General features: G+C 53.7%; 1 protein-coding gene across 11 annotated transcripts in view; it reads right to left on the minus strand.

The window, feature by feature from the left end:
* Nucleotides 1-3,408: 3,408 nt before the first annotated feature.
* Nucleotides 3,409-19,516, minus strand: part of CSGALNACT1 (chondroitin sulfate N-acetylgalactosaminyltransferase 1) — a 327,171-nt gene continuing 311,063 nt past the window's right edge. For all 11 annotated transcript variants that reach the window (XM_068531929.1, XM_068531930.1, XM_068531928.1 and 8 more), the window contains 4 exons: nt 16,843-17,021; nt 15,895-15,989; nt 7,587-7,668; nt 3,409-5,085 (listed from right to left, as the gene is read on the minus strand). In XM_068531929.1, coding sequence (XP_068388030.1) covers nt 4,796-5,085; nt 7,587-7,668; nt 15,895-15,989; nt 16,843-17,021 — 646 coding nt within the window. In that variant the 3' untranslated portion in view covers nt 3,409-4,795. The remainder of the gene's footprint in view (nt 5,086-7,586; nt 7,669-15,894; nt 15,990-16,842; nt 17,022-19,516) is intronic.

The following is a 19,516-nucleotide window of genomic DNA, read 5'->3' on the forward strand; positions in this document are numbered from 1 at the left end:
GGGCACCTCTGCTGACTGAAGAGAACATTTTCTCTCTGTGTTGAAAAAAACCACCACCCAAATCCCCCAACCAACTGGCACAGGCCCCATAGTTTTTGGCAGCATCAACAGCAAAGCCCTGAGTCCTGCCAAGAGAAACAGCTTTGAATTCAGATACAAAGCTCATCAGAATAGGGACCACACAAAGCTGCCAGCTATTTGATGGGTGTTGGGAGTAAAACACACCCACCCTTCGAAGGGCCCACCCAAGGGCATTCTCTCTGATCAGCAATCCTCAGAAACAATGTCAAATCCTTTCCAAAAAGCAAGAATTCCCACCTGCCCTCCCCTCCAACCTAAGGTGGACTTTACATCTAACACCTTGGGATCCTGCTTGGAGAGCTGGCTTCTGAGGCCTCCAACCCGCCGGTGATGACCCAGAGCTGGAGGGGCAGTGGGAACCCGAGGCACAAGAGGACAGGTGCTGGACTCCACCCGGGCCAAAGCTCCTGCCCCTGCCCCGAGACCATCAAGCCCTCTGGAGCTGGTCCTGGGAGGCAAAATGATGCCAATTTCTGGCCAGGCCTCTGGGCAAGTTCCTGACCATTTCTGAGTCTTGGTTTTCTGCACCTGGAAAATGGAAGTAATGACATTAGCTGCCTTAGAAGGTTGGCGTTCTGTATATAAGGTGCCTGGCTATGCTTTTTACTTCAAAAACCTCTAATGCCTCTCAACTGCCTAGGGGGTCACCAACTCCAAATCACTGAGCACAGAATTTAAGGGAGGAACTATTCATTATATTTTACACTCCTACTAACACTTCTGTGGATAGACTGAAATTGTTTTCAGAATGACAGAAATAAATGACAGTGGTGCACGCATGATGGGTTCATGATCTCTACTGTGTGACCCATTGTCTGATTATAGCCAAGGGGTGCGGGGCGCGCTGGGAAGTACAGCAGACACAGTTGTGAATGCAAAATTAGTATCAGATAATAACAAACGGATGTGAATACCTGCTACGTGCATGACGTGTCCTAATTCCACGGTCGGTCGCATGATATAAATGCGATTGCATTCATGAACCTGAACGAGGAAACAGGTGGAGATGAGTGTCAGGTTTAAGATCATATGGGCTGGAGGTGAAAGAACTGCATCTGAACCCAGGCATGTGGCTGGGGAAACCCTGATACTAATTTCCACGCTGAACTGAAACTGCAAATACAACGCATCCTACATAAAAGACTTGCACAAAAGCAGCCCCCACGGATGCCAGCGGAGGACCATCCCCCCGCCGGGGCTCACTGCAAGCTGCCAACGTGTCTTTAGGTTACAAGTGAGGAGCGGGAGGGAGTGCCAGCAACTGGCTCTCACGAGGCTGGTTGGTGCACGGCTGCTGGGCGGGACCCCGGGTTCTACTAGGGACTCTGCTCCAGCGGGGTGACTGGGGCCAGTTCCTGGGCGATTTACATACAGTCAGAACAGTGGAGGATGCAGAGCTGGAAGGGACCTCAGACAAGCCCCAGCCTCAGTGCTTCCCTGGTAGCATCCTTCCCCCTTTAGAAGATGTCGTTCACCACTGCCGTGCTTTGCTGTCTAAGGTTAAATGCCAAGTCCCTGATTATAATGCTCCAGGGGGGCATCAGCAACCCTTCCGTTATAAATAAGTATCTTGGGCTTCCCTGGTGGCGCAGCGGTTGAGAATCTGCCTGCCAATGCGGGGGACGCGGGTTCGAGCCCTGGTCTGGGAGGATCCCACATGCCGCGGAGCGGCTGGGCCCGTGAGCCACAACTACTGAGCCTGCGCGTCTGGAGCCTGTGCCCCGCAACAAGAGGGGCCGCGACAGAGAGAGGCCCGCGCGCCGCGACGAAGAGTGGCCCCCGCTCGCCGCGACTGGAGAAGGCCCTCGCACAGAAACGAAGACCCAACACAGCCAAAAATAAATATAAATAAATAAATTAATTAAAGAAACGTTTAAAATAAATAAATAAATAAATAAATAAATAAATAAATAAATATCTCGGGCAGGGAACGGGACAGGTCCTGCTAGGGAATGAATGTTTGTGCCCCCATAAGGTTCTTAAGTTGAAGCCCTAATGAGATGGTATTTGGAGGTGGGGCCTTTGAGAGGTACTAGGTCATGAGGGTGGAGCCCCCACGACGGGATTAGTGTCCTTTTAAGAATACGAAGGAAAGCTAGCCCTCTGTCTGCTCTCAGCCATGTGAGGACAACAGCAAGAGGGGGTCCTCACCAGACACCTGATCTGCGGTGCTTTGACCTTGGACTTTTCAGACTCCAGAACCTGGGAAAATCAGCTGTCGGTTGATGAAGCCGCCCTGTCTGTGGTATGTGTTACAGACCAAGCTGAGACAGACCCCTCCTGCATGTGCTCTGCGAGGGCTCCTGCCTCTTGGTAAAACCGTTTACCTACCTAAGCTTTGAAAAGAGGGATAGTTTGACACTATGCTGTTGTCTCTTCAGCCACCCTCAGCATCCTTTAAAATCCCATTTTTAACCCCTGCCTCAGGCACCCATGATATGCAATTTAAACCTGCACAAATGGCTGGTCCCCCCCACAGTGCGGCCTGGAGCTCCCATCCCGGGACCCCGAGACCTCATTCCACAGCCAGACATTCGCTCCCGCTGCTGGCCTTGCTGGGACAGCAACCTCCCGACCCAGAGGAAGACGGCAGGAGCAGGCAAGGTCAGCCCCACCAAGCCCAAGACCCAGTGGAGAGACAGACAGGTGCCCGGAGCCTCCTCCCCCAGCCCCGTGTGTGGAAGTACGAAACGCACGTACAGCCAAAAGGGCTCCTGGAAACCATTCCTCAACGTCTCCTAATCAAAAAGGACGAGCGGACTGTATTAACTGCCAGGTTCTTCACTACGGTTCTCTCCTCCCTCTAGACCAGTTCCCCCCAGGGGACACCTGGCGGTGACGGGAGCCAGTTTAGATGTCCCCCTGGGTGAGAGATGCTCTTGGCTTCGAGGGGGGAGAGGCCAGGGATGCTGGGGGCACAGGACAGCCCCCAGCAGGGAATATCTAGCCTGAAACGCTGTAGGGCCACAGCCAGGGAACCCTGGTCTACACACACAGAAAACCGTTCTCCAAAAACTAAAGATGTGGTGTTCTTAATCCAAGAAGAAATCGTACCCACAAATCACATTTTATTAGTTGTCCAATGCCACCTTCCATTCATGTCCTGGGTTTTAATTAAATTTTATGAACTACCAGTACAAATCAATACAAAGCTTTTTTTTTTTTTTTTTTTTTTTTTTTTTTAACACACCAACAGCTTGAATGTTCCTGAAGCTTTTAAACAATGAGTCGACTGTCGGCAAACAGAAGGCAAGGACCCAGAGAGATAATTAGCTCATGCATCTGGTGCTGGCTAATAAATAATTTTCACATGAATGTAGAAACCACTCAATGTTAACTGCGTTTATTTTTTTTTATATAGTTGGAAACTATAATAAAAGGCGATTTTCAGAAGCATCTTGGTTGACTGGGTAGAACAGCTTAATTTAAAAAATAATTAGTTACTGCCCCTTGGCTGGGGTGGGTGAACACACAGCACAATCATCCGTCCCGCTGGATGCTGGCAGATGGAGTGACCTTTCACAAAAGACATTTTCCTGCGTTTCTTCTCGTGGAAGCCAGAAGCCAGGAACAGCACCCTGCTTGGAAAAGAGAATGTTTGGTTCACACAGTCTGCTTTGGTTTATTTAAACAGGTAAGAAAGTCGTCCCCAGTTCCCCTGAGGAGAAAATGTGTTTTCTGACTTCTATCACCAGTCTGAATGTTTCCTTTTCTGTTAAGGTAAAAAGTACACTTTCCTTTCCCTCCAGTGTTCAGTTGCTCCTCTCCGGAAATACTCTTCAGATAAAGTATCCGTGCGTCTCGTTCGGCCAGCAGCCCCAGGCCACGCCTTCCCCACGATGACCGTCTGCCGTCCAGTGCCCGCAGGGTCAGCGCCTGCCACGTCCTCGGATGTGGGTAACAATCCGATGCTCTGAACTGAAAAGTTCTCATAATGCAGCTAAAAGTATCTTCTCAAAAAAATGTAAAAAGGTAGCTAACTTATGCTCTCTTAGTAAGGCTTGCGAACTGGTAATTAAATAAGCAGAATATAACTCATAAGCCAAAAAAGTGCATTTTAAATAAAATTAACAGATTGTTAAAACTACAACCAAAAAGATGGATGAGCAGGTTATTTTTGGTTAATCTTGGGCGGAGATGATACAATAGCTATGGGGTTTTTTTTTTTCGTTTTTAGTCCATTTGGTTTTGCTTGATATAGTCACAAAGATCACGATGAGTGTATCTTTGAATTTCACACGGTCTCTCCTCACCGGCCTCCTGACATTTCAGCATCCCAGACACTAGAGCCCCGCTGACAATCACTCGTATGGGGAGGGATGTGCTGGCCTTCCATTCTAATGAACTTTTTACAAAACTGGTCTTCGTTCATGAATATTTCAGTAAGCATAGAAAACAAACAGCCCTTGCTTTGCTGTAAACACACCATTAGGCGCACGATCTCACAATCGGGCAGCCTTTGTCAGACACCGGACGGGTGCGTTTCGGCTGTTTCTGCAGGCCAGGCTGAGGGGTTTTGGTTCCTGTTGCAGAAGCTCAACAGGCAGAGGGAAACAGGAGGCTCTCCCCTCGCCTGCTTTACTAATCAAATTCTTTTCATCAGTCAAATTCTTTTCTTGCCCTTCAGGGCAATCTTTTCCTTGTTGCAGCCATTCATTTGGTAATTGCAAAAGGAAAATAAATAAACCGTCTCCCCACAGGGGCCCCTGGGAGCTCATGTGTTTTGGCTCCCTGTCTCCTGTTTCTGTTTGCGGAGGTGGGCCTCTATCTCGTGCCTGAAGACCAGCATCCCCAGCTGCCCGTGGGACGCCTCGTTCATGGCCTTGGACTGCATGCACATCTTGTACTGCTCGGGCGTCAGCTCGTCCACGCAGCGCTTCTCGTGCCACAGGTGGAAGAGGCCCCGCACGGGCGTCCGCACCACGATGAGGTTGCTGTGCAGGTACTTGCGGTAAAGGTGCACGTCCTCGCCGCCCCAGCCTTTGATGTCCAGGTCGAACCCACCTGTGGGAGAGAACACACTGCTGAACACGCTGCCGGGGCCCCCTGATCCGCGCCAGCACAGAGCGCTGCGTGGAAAGCAGGAGCGTCTCGGGGAGGTCTCCCCGCCCCGCCGAGTGGCGAGCGTCCAACGGGGTCAGAGGGCTCAGACACCCCAGACACAGAGGGCCTCGCCGGCAGCGGGTCCAGCTCCGAGACAGCGTGACTGCACGCAGCACCCCAGCCTCGCCTGCTCCCAGGAGCCCCCAGCAGCGTGGCTGGCTGCAGTTATAACAGCTCTGGGGTCAGCGATACCCCAGCCTTAGACCAAGGGCTGCCGCAGCGTCCCAACGTCCCAACCAAAACCTCTGAACGAAACCTCGTGGGATTCTTTGAATGTGGCCTCCTCCTGCCACTGCAGAGGACAGACCGGGGCCCTGCGGTGTGAAAAATTCATGTCCCACTAAAAGCACTGTTCCTCCTATCGACTAAAGGGGGTCCCCGAAGCTGTGTGTCCTCCACAGGCTGGTGAAAGGAGTCATTTTAAAGGGACTGGCCTCACAGTTCTGAAGTTTGACTCAGAGAATCTCGTTTCACGTTATAGTGACTCCTTCACACAGTGAGGAAGGGTCACCTTTGAAAACTGAGACAGCCTCACATCTTCTCTTCACTTCAAGCCACGGCGTCCCAGACAGAACCAACAAGCACTGGCCTCTCTGTCGTCCCATTCCTTTCTCACTGAGGAGATTTCTTGGACCTTTTGTGGAGAAGTGACTCAGTGTCTTTGTCGCGCAGCCCCCGATTCCCTGCAGTCCCCAGGCCACGCTGCTCCGATGGAGACCTCCACTGGAGGGGGAAGTGGGGAACCCAGCCTGCACCCCTGGCGGTGAGCACGGCTGCCGTGCGGCCCCCGGACGCGGGACAGGAAGATCCTGAGTCACGGCCTGAATTCGAGTCTTGGTTATCATACCGGCGGCCACTTTCCCTCTCTTAAGTTTAGTTTCTTTACCCTGAAATGCAGCAGGTGCCATAACCAGATGAGGCAGTAGGGTAAGGGGCAGTGCTTGGTTGGCTGTGATGGATTTCTCATCACCAGTATCATTACTACTTATTAAATAGAAGGCGTACAAGTGAGACACCTGCAAATATGCAGAGGATGGCAAAGAGCGACGGGGGTCCAGATGTGACCCAGAGGCTCTGAGCAGGAGCCCCCTTCCCGCCTGCCACCCCCACGGCTGTCAGTGACAGCTATGCTCTATCGTTAGGAAAATCCAGTGTGTTATAACTCCAAAACTGATAAACGTACATCATTTCAAAATCACCTTTGCTGGTACACAGAGCAAGGAAACAAGAGTTTCTCAAAATGGAAATTTCCTTCAGAACATTTTAAAAATACGTCACTTTTGGAAATTAGATTTGCACATAATCATTTAGGACGACTTCTTAAAGAAATCAAGGAGCACCCGTGGTGAGTTGCTGGCAACCTGAGCAAACCCACCACTCAGAGACCCACGTCCCCCACGTCCTGCTGCTTCTAACAGGACTTGACTTCAAGACGTTTGGGTTTTTAATCTTTCTAACTTGGTGATCTCTTCGAGGGTCCTGTACTCCCCGTTGTCCAACGCACTTCTGAACAGAAGAAACCGGGCTCCTCGCACCGACTCACTGACCTTACAGAGAGAAGCCCTAAGCCTTGGGCAGGAGGGGAGGGGGCCAGGAGAGAGCAAGACAGGGGGCTGGGGGGCCCCAGGGGGACGCAGGGGTGGGAATCTCCACGTGAGGGTGGGCCTCTAGCTCCACCCTGCTCAGGGTCCACCCGAGCCTCTGGGCCCAAGGTCAAGGCTTGGGCCTGTTCACTCATCCCCGGTCGTGTACAACCCACAGATCTATTCCCTCCAGAGGCACCTGAGTAGGTGTGCTATTTCCCAGGGGACAGGAGACCCTCGGTGCTGCTCCTGACTATGCCCCCCGACGGCTGTGAGGTCCATCTGCCTCTGAGAGACTCGGCCCCTCATCTGAAAGCAGAAGGTCATTCCTCTCTGTGTTCTGGGAGCTGTGTGTGTGTGTGCGTGTGCTTGTGCATGTACGTGTGTGTGTGCGTGTGCACACGTCCATGCATCTGTGTACACGTATGTGTGCTTGTTGACAGTGACTGCGCACTCCGGACTTGAAGTGACATCTGGAATTTTCACAGGTTCAGCAGAGAGAAACCGGGATCCTCCTTGTGTGTGATTTTCCCCAGTCCTCCGTGTTGCCCTTCTTTCTGGTGGATCCCCTCTCCGTGGAGGACATTCTGTGTGGAGGACACAGGAGCCCGGCCCGGCTGGAGGGAGGCCCTGGACAACTTGCTTCGAAGCCGCCTTGATGCAACAGCCTGACTTTGCCCTCAATTCTGTCCTCCCCCAGGGACACTGAGAGGTGCTGAAGGAGAAGACAGGGTCCCCACTGCCCCGAGCCCCCTCAGCCCAGCGCCCACATCCATGGCCGGAGAGCGGCCTCCTTAGGGACCAGGGCCCCGGGCTCACCTATGTTGATGAAGTCGGACCGGTACTGGCAGGTCATCCCGAACCCGAAGTCTCTCCAGAACCCAGTTTCCTTCTTTATGACCTGCAGGGAGGGCACCGTCACTTGAGGGAGGAGGACAGAGTGGACGCGGATGGGGGTGTCACACACGGGGGGGCGCGTCGCTGACACACGGCCACCCCCTGGGTGGGGACGTGGAGGACAGTCAGGACACAGCAAGCCACCCATCCCCAAGGGGCTCTGTGATTTTGGGCACCTGTGGCCGGAATGTTTCCAGGGCAGAGGCTTGAACACACACACACACGCACACGCACACGCACACACACACACTCTGACAGCGCAGCGGGGGCCGGGGTTGGGAGCCAGTTTGGGGCGGTGCCAGGGAAAAGCCACTACACATCTGGCCTGACACCTGCACGGGCGAGAAGGAGGCCTGGGGCCCACAGGCCAGGCGGGCGGCCAGCAAAGGGCTCAGGAAGCTGAGAGAAGGAGAGAGAACCACCTAGAATTCAGGCGCCCTGGCCCAGGGCGCGAACCGGACTCCCTCAGGGACTGAAAAGAAAACCCGAGGCTGCGCTGCTGGCCGTGGACAAGGGCGCCGAGAGGCCAGGTCCTGAGGACACGCCGTGTCCCTTCCTCCGCGGCCCGTTTTAACCTCAGCTGCGCCCCGCGCACGTGCGGGGCCTCCGGGCAGGGACCGGCTATGAAAAGCCGGGCCTGGCCCTGCCCCGTGTCTCACTCTGCAAGTACGTTTCTAACGTATTTGCTGGAGCCGCAAGACTAATTTTAAAATGGTTTTCGTTGTTTACGTATTTTTGGCTGCACTAATCCTGGGAGTGGGTTTGCGACCCTAATGGCTGTTTTTCTGCATTTGTCCTGGTCGCTCGCGTAGGTGTTAGGAGGAAAGGAGGCCCCGCAGCAGGGCCCCCGCGCCCGGCCCGTGGCCCGCTAACTGGAGAGAGCTCGCCCCGCCCCGGCGAGACCTCTGGCTGGCGTGTCTGCCTCAGGCAGGCCCCTCAGTCCCTCTGTTTCTGTTCCTTTAATGAAGAGATTGAGCCAAGTCGCCCCAAGGGCTCTCCCAGCCTGACACGCAAATACTCACCCCCTCGCTGCCCTCCACCTTCCCGAGGGCTCACTGCACCTGTACCACAGGCTAAGCTACACTTGACAAATGGCCTGCAGAAGCGGCGATGGACTTAACATTTCCTGTACTCTGCAACCTATGAAACCGTCTTATTTCACTACAACCTACACGTGGATGTCACTTACACTATGGTTAGCACAAATCAAGACCAAGGAGAAGAAGGGCCGGGAGAGGCCTGTCTCTCCCCCTCGACTCCAGAACAAAGGCCTGCTGTACAGTAGCTCCCCAGCCACAAGTGTCATTAGTATCAACTGGAAAGATTTCACAGGGCAGGGAAGTCGGGAAAAATTTCCACTGAGTCATTTTTTTAAAATGTTTTCTGTTCCATCCCAGTCATGGCAGGTACACTGTCTCTGCCACAGCTGATGGCTCACTGTCCTTTCTGGTGGCCAGGACACAGACATGGCCTGGGTAAAAATGCAGTCGAAGAGGGCTCCCCTGGTGGCGCAGCGGTTGAGAATCCGCCTGCCAGTGCAGGGGACACGGGTTCGAGCCCTGGTCCGGGAAGATCCCATGTGCCGCGGAGCAGCTAAGCCTGTGCGCCACAGCTACTGAGCCTGTGCTCTAGAGCCCGTGAGCCACAACTACTGAGCCCACACGCCACAACTACTGAAGCCCGTGTGCCACAACTACTGAAGCCTTTGCACCTAGAGCCCGTGCTCCGCAAGAAGAGAAGCCACCACGATGAGAAGCCCGTGCACCGCAACAAAGAGTAGCCCCTGCTCGCCGCAACTAGAGAAAGCCCACGCGCGGCAACGAAAACCCAACACAGCCAAAAATAAATAAATAAAATAAATAAAATTTATATATTAAAAAAATGCAGTCAAAGAGCCGTGCAGCATTTGAACTTCAAATATTTGGCAGCGGTCTACCTGGCATTTAAGAGAGACAGCTCCACACAGGGAAAACAGTGGGCCAGCGCTTGGGAAGAAACACTAGAGGGACTGCAGAGATAGCCTCCCAGGACCCACTGAGTGGACGCAGCGCCCGGCAAGGTATGACCCTCACCTGGGGACAGTGTGACAGAGGCAAACTGACTTGTGAGCGGGGAATGAGCTACACAAACACTTATTAACGGGGGCTTTAAAGCTGGCGGGTCATGAAAAGCCAGTATCTGAACAGCGCGTCGAAATTCAGCCCTTGGTGGGAAGAGATCTGGTGGTGCCCTTGGCATGTACCGTGCGGGCAAGACGGGCGCGCGTGCCAAGTCCACGCCCCTCAGGTGGGCTGGGCGCTAACTGAAGCAGTGCCCTCGACAGCCCATGAGGCCTCGGGCGTGCGGCAGGCCGCAGCACAGCCCCCTTCCGAGCCCTCGGTGGTTTAACTGCACCCTCCCCCAGGCAATCAGAATAAAATCCACAGGAACATCCGGCCTGCAGAGGCCCCACGTGACCCGCCCCTGCCTGCCCTGTCCATCCCCTGTCCCCTCGAACGTGCCAGCTCACAGGTCTCCAAGGCTGGACACCCGCAGTCTGCCCGGCTGGGGTCGCCCTCTCCTGCTCACCACCGGGCTCCGCTCAGAGCGGTCACCCTGACCCCCCGCCAGTGTCACGTCACATCAGCTGGTTTATTTTCTCTGTAACGTGAGGGCTCTCTGAAACTCTTCTGTCCAGGGGCTGTTTCCGTCTGCTGTCCTCACCCACCACCACTGGTGAACGTAAGCTCAGGGCCTTGGTCTCGTTCAGGCTGGAGGTGCAGGTCCGATCACGGTCCAGCACCCAGCAGGCACTCAGTCACTCCTTCTCCAAGGAACGAGTGAGGAGCTCCCGGCCAGTGGAAACGAGACGGCTGGGGTAGGGAATTCTCAGCAGCGAGGGGCTCAGCCCAGGCCTCGGAGTCCACTGAGGAAGCTCTCAGAACCCGGGGCTCTGGACCCACAGGCAGAAACGCTTTCCCCTTCCTGGGCTCTAAGCAAGACGGCTCGACTTCTTAGAACCTCTGCCCCAAGCTTCTATACGGAGCTACACACGCGGGTGATGTCTACTACCGTGGAGGAGATGGAGAGGATACTGTAAGAGGACCATCCCCCTGCCCTGGATCTCACCCCTCTGCCTCCAGTGTTGTGTCCTCATGACCATGCCCCCTCCCGACCCCCAGCACCCTCTGCACCCGGATCCCAGCAGGCTCTGCCCGGCACGACACACCACAACCGGACAACTGGACAGTGGGCAGGCCCGCCCTCCCTCGGGGAGCCCCCAGACACGCGCTCTGGGGGAGGTCACGTGATGGGAGTGATCACTTCCTATCAGGACCAAAGCAGAAATCAGCGCCTCTCCCCACAGATGTGGGAAGCCTCCTCCCTGAGGCCGCACAGGTGCAGCTGCGCCTGTGGGGCTCCACGTGGCTGACTTGGCAAATGCCGGGGAAGCAATCTGGGCCGGAAGATAAAATCAGTTACAAATCCTCAGGCAGAGTATTTCCTCTAAACCAGAGAGAGTCTCCCAGGAACCGAGGCTGCGTTTGGCCTGCCTCACGTCACCAGAAACCCCATGGGCCCCGGGTTTACAGGCCTCGTGCCTGGTGTCAGGCTCTGCTGTTGCTGCCTTGAAGTCTTAGTACATCCTGAGTACCGAGGGCCTGTGATTTCACCGTGTACCGGGCCATGCAGTTACGCGGTGAGCGGCAGACAACCTGGGCTGCAGGGGTCCCGAGGCCGGGCTGCCGCCCCCCCGTACACCCCGCGTGGCCTGGGCCCTGAGGCTCAGGGGTCACATACGCAGGATCCCAGGGGCTGCATGTGGTGTGCACGGGCCTCGGGCTGGGAGGCAGCATGACCTGCCCACAATCACTCAGCCAGTCGAGGACGAGCCCAGACCAGCACCAGGCTGGCCGTGACGGTGTCCATTTCTTGACAAATGAGGTGTTTCTCAAGCCACAGCTTTCAAAGAATTGGTCTAAGAATGGACTCAATTGCCACCTCCTCCAGGATTTGTACTAACCCACACTTTTCTACAAGTCTTCTTTCATCGGCATCTGCATGAAAAAGTGAAGTGTTGGGACTTCCCTGGTGGCACAGTGGTTCAGGATCCGCCTGCCAATGCAGGGGACACGGGTTCGAGGCCTGGTCTGGGAAGATCCCACATGCCGCAGAGCAACTGAGCCCGTGTGCCACAACTACTGAGCCTGTGCTCTAGAGCCCACAAGCCACAACTACTGAGCCCATGTGCCACAACTACTGAGCCCACATGCCACAACTACTGAAGCTTGTGCACCTGGAGCCTGTGCTCTGCAACAAGAGAAGCCACGGCAATAAGAAGACTGCGCACGGCAATGAAGAGCAGCCCCCACTCGCCGCAGCTAGAGAAAGCCCGCACGCGGCAACAGAGACCCAACACAACCAAAAATAAATTAAAAAAAAAAAAAAATGAAGTGCCTTCTGAAGGGCATCGTGCTGGACCAGGACTCTGCCCAGGGAGCCTGTAAGCCAAAGTCAGACCCTCTGCCCTCTGGAAGCACGCGGAGGTGGAGAACGTGCCCCTGCCCCCAGCTGCCGCAGTCTGGTCCCATCATGAGAGTTCCCGACCTGCCACCCAGCGCCGAGGGCGTCTGAGCAAGTGACACATGCCTCTGAGCTTCAACGTTCTCACCCGTGACATGAGCGTAGCACTCCTTTTCACCTTACTGAGTGTTACACGGGACAACGTGGGCAGAGTGCCGGCTGCCCAAAGGCCACGGACATGGCATCTGTTAATGTGACTTCTGTTCTCAGCGAATGTCTGCTTCCTGAACAAACAGAAACAGACTAAAAGGATGGACCAGGCCCAGCCAGCACATTTTAGAAGTTTAAACTGAAATGCAGGTCAGTGGTGAAGTACTCTTTGGACTAAAGGAGAGAGAAGGGTGTAACGAGAGAGAGTTGAGGACAGGGCCCGCGGACCAGGCGTACGCTGACCAGTCGTCAGACAGTGAGGGCAGGACCACATGGCAGGGGGAGCGGCCAGGCACTGTGGGCGTCAGCCCCGGAGAGGAGATGGCCCTCGGGGGAGGGCAGCTCCGGAGACACGGGGCAGGGGTGCCCCGGCTGGCGCCAAGCCCAGGTGCTGGGGTCGGGTTTGCAGACATTTCCTCGGTGATCAGTACGAGTCAGATTGTGGAGGGCAGTTCATCCCCCAAGGAATCAGGATTCAGGGCTGAGCTGGCACGGCCAGGACCAGCTCACCGCCTGGGCAAGGAAGTCTCTTCCCAGCTCTGTCCAGAGACGTCACGGGGGGGAGCCTGAACCAGGCCCCGCGGGAGGACTGACGCCCCAAAGATAGACAGCCAACGCTGGGAGCCAGCTCCTTCCCCCTTCGGAGAGTGGGCTTTAAACACTTCTGAGCACACCACTGGCTTTATGCCTTCAAAGGTTTGTTTTAGTGGAATTAATCTGTGTTTTGGAAATGCGTCTCTGGCCGAGGGTGAAGGAGAGACTGGAGTGTGAGGGAGAGATGGATCTAGATGGCTCCTGCAGTGGCCTCAGCAGGAACTGACAAGGCTCGAACCAAGAGAGGGGATGTCTAAAGTTAGCAGTTACGTAAATGAGGGTTAGTCCTTTCTCGTAAGGCTGTTTCTACGTTAAAGCATCAGCAAGTTTCACCTCAGGTTTAAAACTCTACAAATTAAATATTCGTATGAAATCCCATGATGTCACTTACTACTGATTACTAACGGTCTGTACTCAAATGTAAAGAAAGAAGTAAGCTGAACACACAAAAAATCCCCATAAATTTGGTTTCTCGCCTCTATCTGCAGGCAAACGTTATCAACTGTCAGTGGCAACAGCCAGAAGTAATAAGTGGTACGCTGACTGTGAAGGTCGTATTTGCAGGGCTGCTGGCCAGGTCTCCCATTTGCACATGGCAGTCGTCTGTCACAGCCGCATTCCGGACCTGGGCTTTCCCTTCACCTTGATACTGATGCACTCCAGTGAAGGCTCTAAGAATTTATTAACATATATGTGTCGTATCTTTCAAGACTGAGCCAAAAGGAACCCCTGGCAGGAAGTCTCTCCTAATTCACCCACCTCCAATCACTACCTGTTATTTTATACCTTCTCTGCACCCGCATGTTCTCTCTCCACCATATTAACTTCTGGTGTTTGAGGCTCTCCTCTGGTCATTTCCTCTCTTTTTCCGCTCTCACCTAGATCTTAAGCAAATCTGTCTCTGCCACGCTGGATGAGGGAATCCCGGTCTGGGCCTGAGCTCTAGCTGGCTGTGTGACCCTGGGCGAGTCTAGGAGAGAGAAGTGAGTGAGTGAAATGATCTGGGGCATCCCTGCCAAGCACAGGAAACTGCTCCCCAACTAGCTCTCTATGGGCAGCAAGTGCTCCAGAAACGGCTCAACCAGTAAGAACATAATGGATGCTTTTCTTTTTTGACGGAGACCCCTTTGTCTCAGAGACAATTGCTGTTTCTGGGATAAATAGCCATAAATACTGACTCCTATAATACCAGACCTGTGTGCTCTATGGAAGGTCTCAGTTGTATTCGGAGGCGACTGGTAAAGGTTGCAGGATAACTCAGAGGCCTCGGAGCTGTGGACACAGCAATCTGAGTTCTGTTTCTGACTTGACCACTAATTCTGAGGACCTGAGAAGCTGGCTGGACCATGCCAGACCTTGAGCTTCCCTGCAGGAATGGCAATAAAACGATAAAACTTTTAAATTGTGAAATGAATTCCTTGAAAGCAAATAAGGTCTTGGTTTGAAGTTGAAACATTAATCCTATTCAGTGTCAAATGTAAAGCAGTACTTTATTTAAAATCAAAGGAACTTTTATTCTGATTGGTTGAAAGAAAATAAATCCTGCATCCCATCCCCCCCCCCCCCAAAGCCCTATTAGAAGCTTAGAACTCTATGGAAAGGAAACATGAAGTTTTTCCATCTCAACAGGAGTGATATCACCTCTAAGTAGGAGTGAAAAACCCTTACTGTGTTTATGTATAAAGCACACGCATACACACAGTACATACAGATACACAACGAACGTGCGGTATTACAATTTCGCTGGGGGAAGAGAGAATGGTGTTATTACTGTGCTGTGCGCCTCACGCCGCAAGTGAAACCACGCTAGGACATGGTGAGAAATGAACCTGGTGCAGCCTAGAGGAACCCAGGCTGGAAAAGGTCATTACATCAGCTGCCAGATGGGGACCCAAGATGGGGTGGGAGAGAACAGGTTTTCCTACTTCTGGAAGCTTCAACACAGAATCAGCCTTCCCAAATAATTCCATAGAACACATTTTCAATGAAAATCAGTTTACTTTCCCACTGCAGGGAAACATGAGAGACTGAGTCCCATCACCTCCTCATGGTCAGACAGCGGCTTCCTTTCTCCACCCTGAGAGGCAAAGAAACACGGCTTCGCCACCTCAACAGGAGAGAGAGCCGCTTGAGGCAATTCCCACCGCCGCCCCCAAGGCTCAGCCTGAGCTGGCAACAGCTTCAGATAAGCCCCGCTGGCGTCTCTACAGAAGATCACGGCCCAGCTTGGCGATGACAACAGTGGGACATTTTGCCTCGGAGAGGCACACCTTCCAGCGGCACAGGGACCTTCTGCTGGCTTCACCCCGTCCTCCTATTGCCTGCACTCTCTGCTGAATGGACCAGCGAAGACATCTCAGCTTACAGAGAGCCTGTGTGGGTCCCCTACCCATCACCTGTGCGGCTGGGGTCTTAGCACAGAAGTCCCTCCCATATTCCTGTGAAAGCCACCTTGCTGGTGACACTTCTGATGCTAATGTGGGAATGGTGACGGAGAGCAGGGACCTGGCCCCTGCCCCACTGTGTGCCTGGGGGGGGGTCAGCCACCTCTTCCTGACTTCCGTTTTCCACCCGTCAGATGGGAACCTAAATCTCACCTTTCTTACCTCATAGGATTGTAATAATAAAGGGGAAATGTGCTGCAACCATAATGCAATAATACTGGTTTCCAAAACCGTAGAAGAAAACTATGAAATTACCTTTCTGTAAGGTACTGTTCCTATTTATTTTCCACTTTTAAATACTGCAAGCACTTTTAATCAACGAGGCGCTGGGAACAAAGGCCAGAACACCTGTCACACTTACAAATTACTCTGGGAAGCAATCCACAGGTTTCCACTCACCTCCACTCATGGTCAGGTGCCCCTGGTGATGAAAGACATGAAACAGAGCCCCACCAAGGCCCCTCAGGGGGAGTACTCACCAGCTGCTTTTCTAAGGGAGGGATCGAGTCATGATGGCCGTATATTATGCCAGGATTGTACTGACTGAAAAGGACCGGATAAAATACCTTCTTCCCTGCAAACCAGAAAACAAACATATGCGCTAAGCGACAGATAAAGCTGTTAGGTTTGTTCATTTATATGCGACCGTCAGAAACACCCTAGAGATCTGCGTCCACCTTCCCTTTTCCCTCCACTGGGCTCTGACACAGACCTTAGCAGTACTGTGGCAGGTAGACCAGATGGACACACTCGGATTCCCGAATTCCCAGCACAGGGGTAACGTTCCAAGCTCTGAGGGCCAGTGGACCTGGCACTGGGCACACCTAGTGGGAGTGGGTGTGAAAGAGGGCCCCAGTGCCCCCGTCCTGTCAGACCTTAACCCTTTAACTGCTGGCTCATGGGGCAGTCAGCCAGGGTGACCTTGGGCAGCAGGAAAAGACTTTGGGAGCCCCGGGTAGCTGCTCTTTACCAATTTTCACAGAAGAATTTCAGTATCTGAACAACGGACATGGCCATTCCAGTGGTTATCAGCTGAGTATCAGCCTTGCCGCTGAGTCAAAGCTATGAGAACAATTTTCATACTGTGGGTTCTTTCTGTCTGGAGCCCCTCCTGCCCTGGTAACCACCCATAGCCACTCCTTCCCTTTGGTTTCAGCAGCGCCTCCCAGGCCCAAGTCCTCCCCACCACACCTGCTCCCGGGTCATCCCCGAAAGCTGACCTCCTAGGGGAGAATGGAAAAGGGGCTGTACACACGAACTTGGGACCAAGAGTCCCAGAGCTATGGTGGCTGACAGGCCCACAGCACCACACCAAAGGAGGAATCAAACCAGACCGCATCCTTGTCTTTGTCAGCGGGGTAAACGAGGCAGATCCAGGAGCGGGTGGTCGGGGCGAGCTGAGGGGTTGCTCAGGAGGGGAGCCCCACCTGGCTGCGTGTTCAGCCTGCAGGTGTTGAGGAGCTCGGAGGTGAAGTAGATGTCCACGTCGCAGAAGAAGAGCAGCACGTTGCGGCCCGTCCAGGAGCGGGCGCCCACGTCCAGCCCCTTTCCCCGAGAGAACTCCCCATTCAGCTGGATGAAGGTGAAGTTCCTGAAGTTGGCGGCTCTGAAAGGTGAGACCACACACAGTCACTCAGGTGCCCGGGCTTGCTGCCGGGGGATTCCCCTGGAAAACACACAACCGAGGCCCACAACATCTCACCACGTGTCTTCTGTGACCCGAGGGCACTGGGATTAAGGGCACCAAGGACACTTCGAGAAGTTTTAGCACCAATTTATTTTTTCTTTTTCTAGCAATTTCCCCGTATTGAAAACTACTGTCACGGCTAACGTGTGCTCCTCATGAGGGGGAGAATGTGAGCCAGTGAAGACCAGGTGACAGAACCGGGGACAATCCCAATGCCTCTGGAGCCAATGAAACCACTGGCCAAGGAAATAAAGCCACACTGCAATGGCCCCACTGAGCAGCTTCTCAACGGGATTCCCTCCAGGAACCCGGCAGGGTGGTCCGGGTGTACGTCTATCCCCAGACACGCTTACACCTGGATCCCTTCCCCACCCGAAGGTAAAACAGCCGAGCACAGTAAGGAAATGACACTTGGATTCAGAAGATGAGGACGTTTGGGACCTGGCTCCCCTGTGGATTAACGCTGTGATCTAGGCAAACCCATTAATCTCCCGGAGCCTCGGCTGCCTCATCAGCAAGACAGAAAAAACGACACCTTCCTTAACTGCTCTCAGAGTGATCAGCGTGGTAAGCGACGCTAAGAGTATAACGCGCAGCAAGAAAGCATCCGCCAGTCTGTTACCAGCACGGGCTGAGGTAATGGAGTCCAGGTGCTTCTGCACTTGGCTGCTTGCTCCCAGAACCTTCTGAGATGTGGCTCGTCGTGAGCAAAAGTTCCAGGAATTCATCTAGTACCTAGTGGGACAGGGACTGTCTTCTCCCAGACAGAGACCCACTCTGGGTCCTACTGGACTCCCAACTCCACTTGTACAGGCCTGGCATCTGGCCAGCCCCTCTCCCATGACACACCCTTCCTGTCCTGATGGCTTCCTCGTCCCCAGCTCAGAGCCCTCCCCCAACCCAGCCTAACCCATCCCCCGATTCTCTCTAATCCTGATGCCTCAAAAGAGGTTCAAAACCCACCTCCATTGTTTAAAGTCTGTAACTATCTTGGGTAAAGGTCAACACAAATACAGTCGTAAACTTTTCAAATGTATCTGGTAGTTTAATCAGTGGAACTAGTTCTGCTACCCCTTCTTTGACTTGTCACCTCCTTTCAGACCTGGCAATGAGCTTGGGTTTTTTATCCTGGGAATCTGGGCCCAAGCTTGTCTGAGTCTGAGGCCAAACATGCTTCTCAGATTAAGGCAGAAGGCCCGGTGCCTGGAGGAGCACTGGAGTGTAAGCCAGGAGCCCAGGTCCAGGGCCTGGGGCTGCCCGGCCCCACTGGGTACCCAACGGATGCTGGTGACTAAACGTGTCCATAGATGAATGACTGCAATCCAGCACTGCCTCTCATTATTTCGGGCAGTCACTTCACTTCTCTGGTCTCAGTTTCTTCGCTGCAAAGCCTCACGGTACAGACCTCAGGCCCTTTACATGCTAAGGTTCTACTGTTGGATGATTCAGCTCAGCGCTGCTCTACCCGATTCTACTCTTTCAGAACTCCGTTTTGACTCTTCTCTCTGGGTAGGCGGGCCCCGGTTCCTATTTCCTGTGAGTCGCCTGGGGGTCATGCCGCAGCCTTCCCTGGTAGGGACAGCGCTGCCCCCTTGTCTCCAAAGAAGACGCCCAGGTGGAGTGAGACCCTTGCAGCACCTCTGCATCCCCTGGAGGTTTCTACAGCCCACTTCCCCCTGCCCTACTTGATCAGTTCTCAGGAAAGTTCTACCCTTGGGAGATGCCTGGGTTTTCACCTTCATCTAAGCTAGCCTCACAGAACTTGTCCACCGCCCAGTGGCCCGGCTTTCTCTCACAGCTGTAGCAGGTCTCTTTTCTCAGCTGTCTCACAGTTCATACTCTGTGAGACCACAGGGACTAATTTCCAGGGCAGGGAGGGCTTACATGCCCAAGCACCCAATCCTTGTTCACGTGTATCTGACTCATGACTCAGGTGGCTCCTCCCAGAGGTTTCCCAGGGTCTATCATTAGAGACTGCAAATAGAAAAATGCTTCACATTTGAACGATGGCAAGAAACTTTCGCCAAGAGTAGGGGAAGGCAGATCCTTAATTCACTGTGTTAAAGACAAGCAGGGGGCTTCCCTGGTGGCACAGTGGTTAAGAATCCGCCTGCCATTGCAGGGGACGCGGGTTCGAGCCCTGGTCTGGGAAGATCCCACATGCCGCGGAGCAACTGGGCCCGTGAGCCACAACTACTGAGCCTGCGCGTCTGGAGCCTGTGCTCCGCAACAAGAGAGGCCGCGACAGTGAGAGGCCCCGTGCACTGCGATGAAGAGTGGCCCCCGCTTGCCGCAACTAGAGAAAGCCCTCGCACAGAAATGAAGACCCAACGCAGCCAAAAATAAATAAATTAAAAAAAAAAAAAAAAAAGACAAGCAGGACTTTTGTCCCAAACAGCTTACAGTCCATTTGT

This window comes from Eschrichtius robustus, chromosome 21 (genome assembly GCF_028021215.1).
Source record: "Eschrichtius robustus isolate mEscRob2 chromosome 21, mEscRob2.pri, whole genome shotgun sequence".
In the NCBI taxonomy this organism is placed as follows: Eukaryota; Metazoa; Chordata; class Mammalia; order Artiodactyla; family Eschrichtiidae; genus Eschrichtius; species Eschrichtius robustus.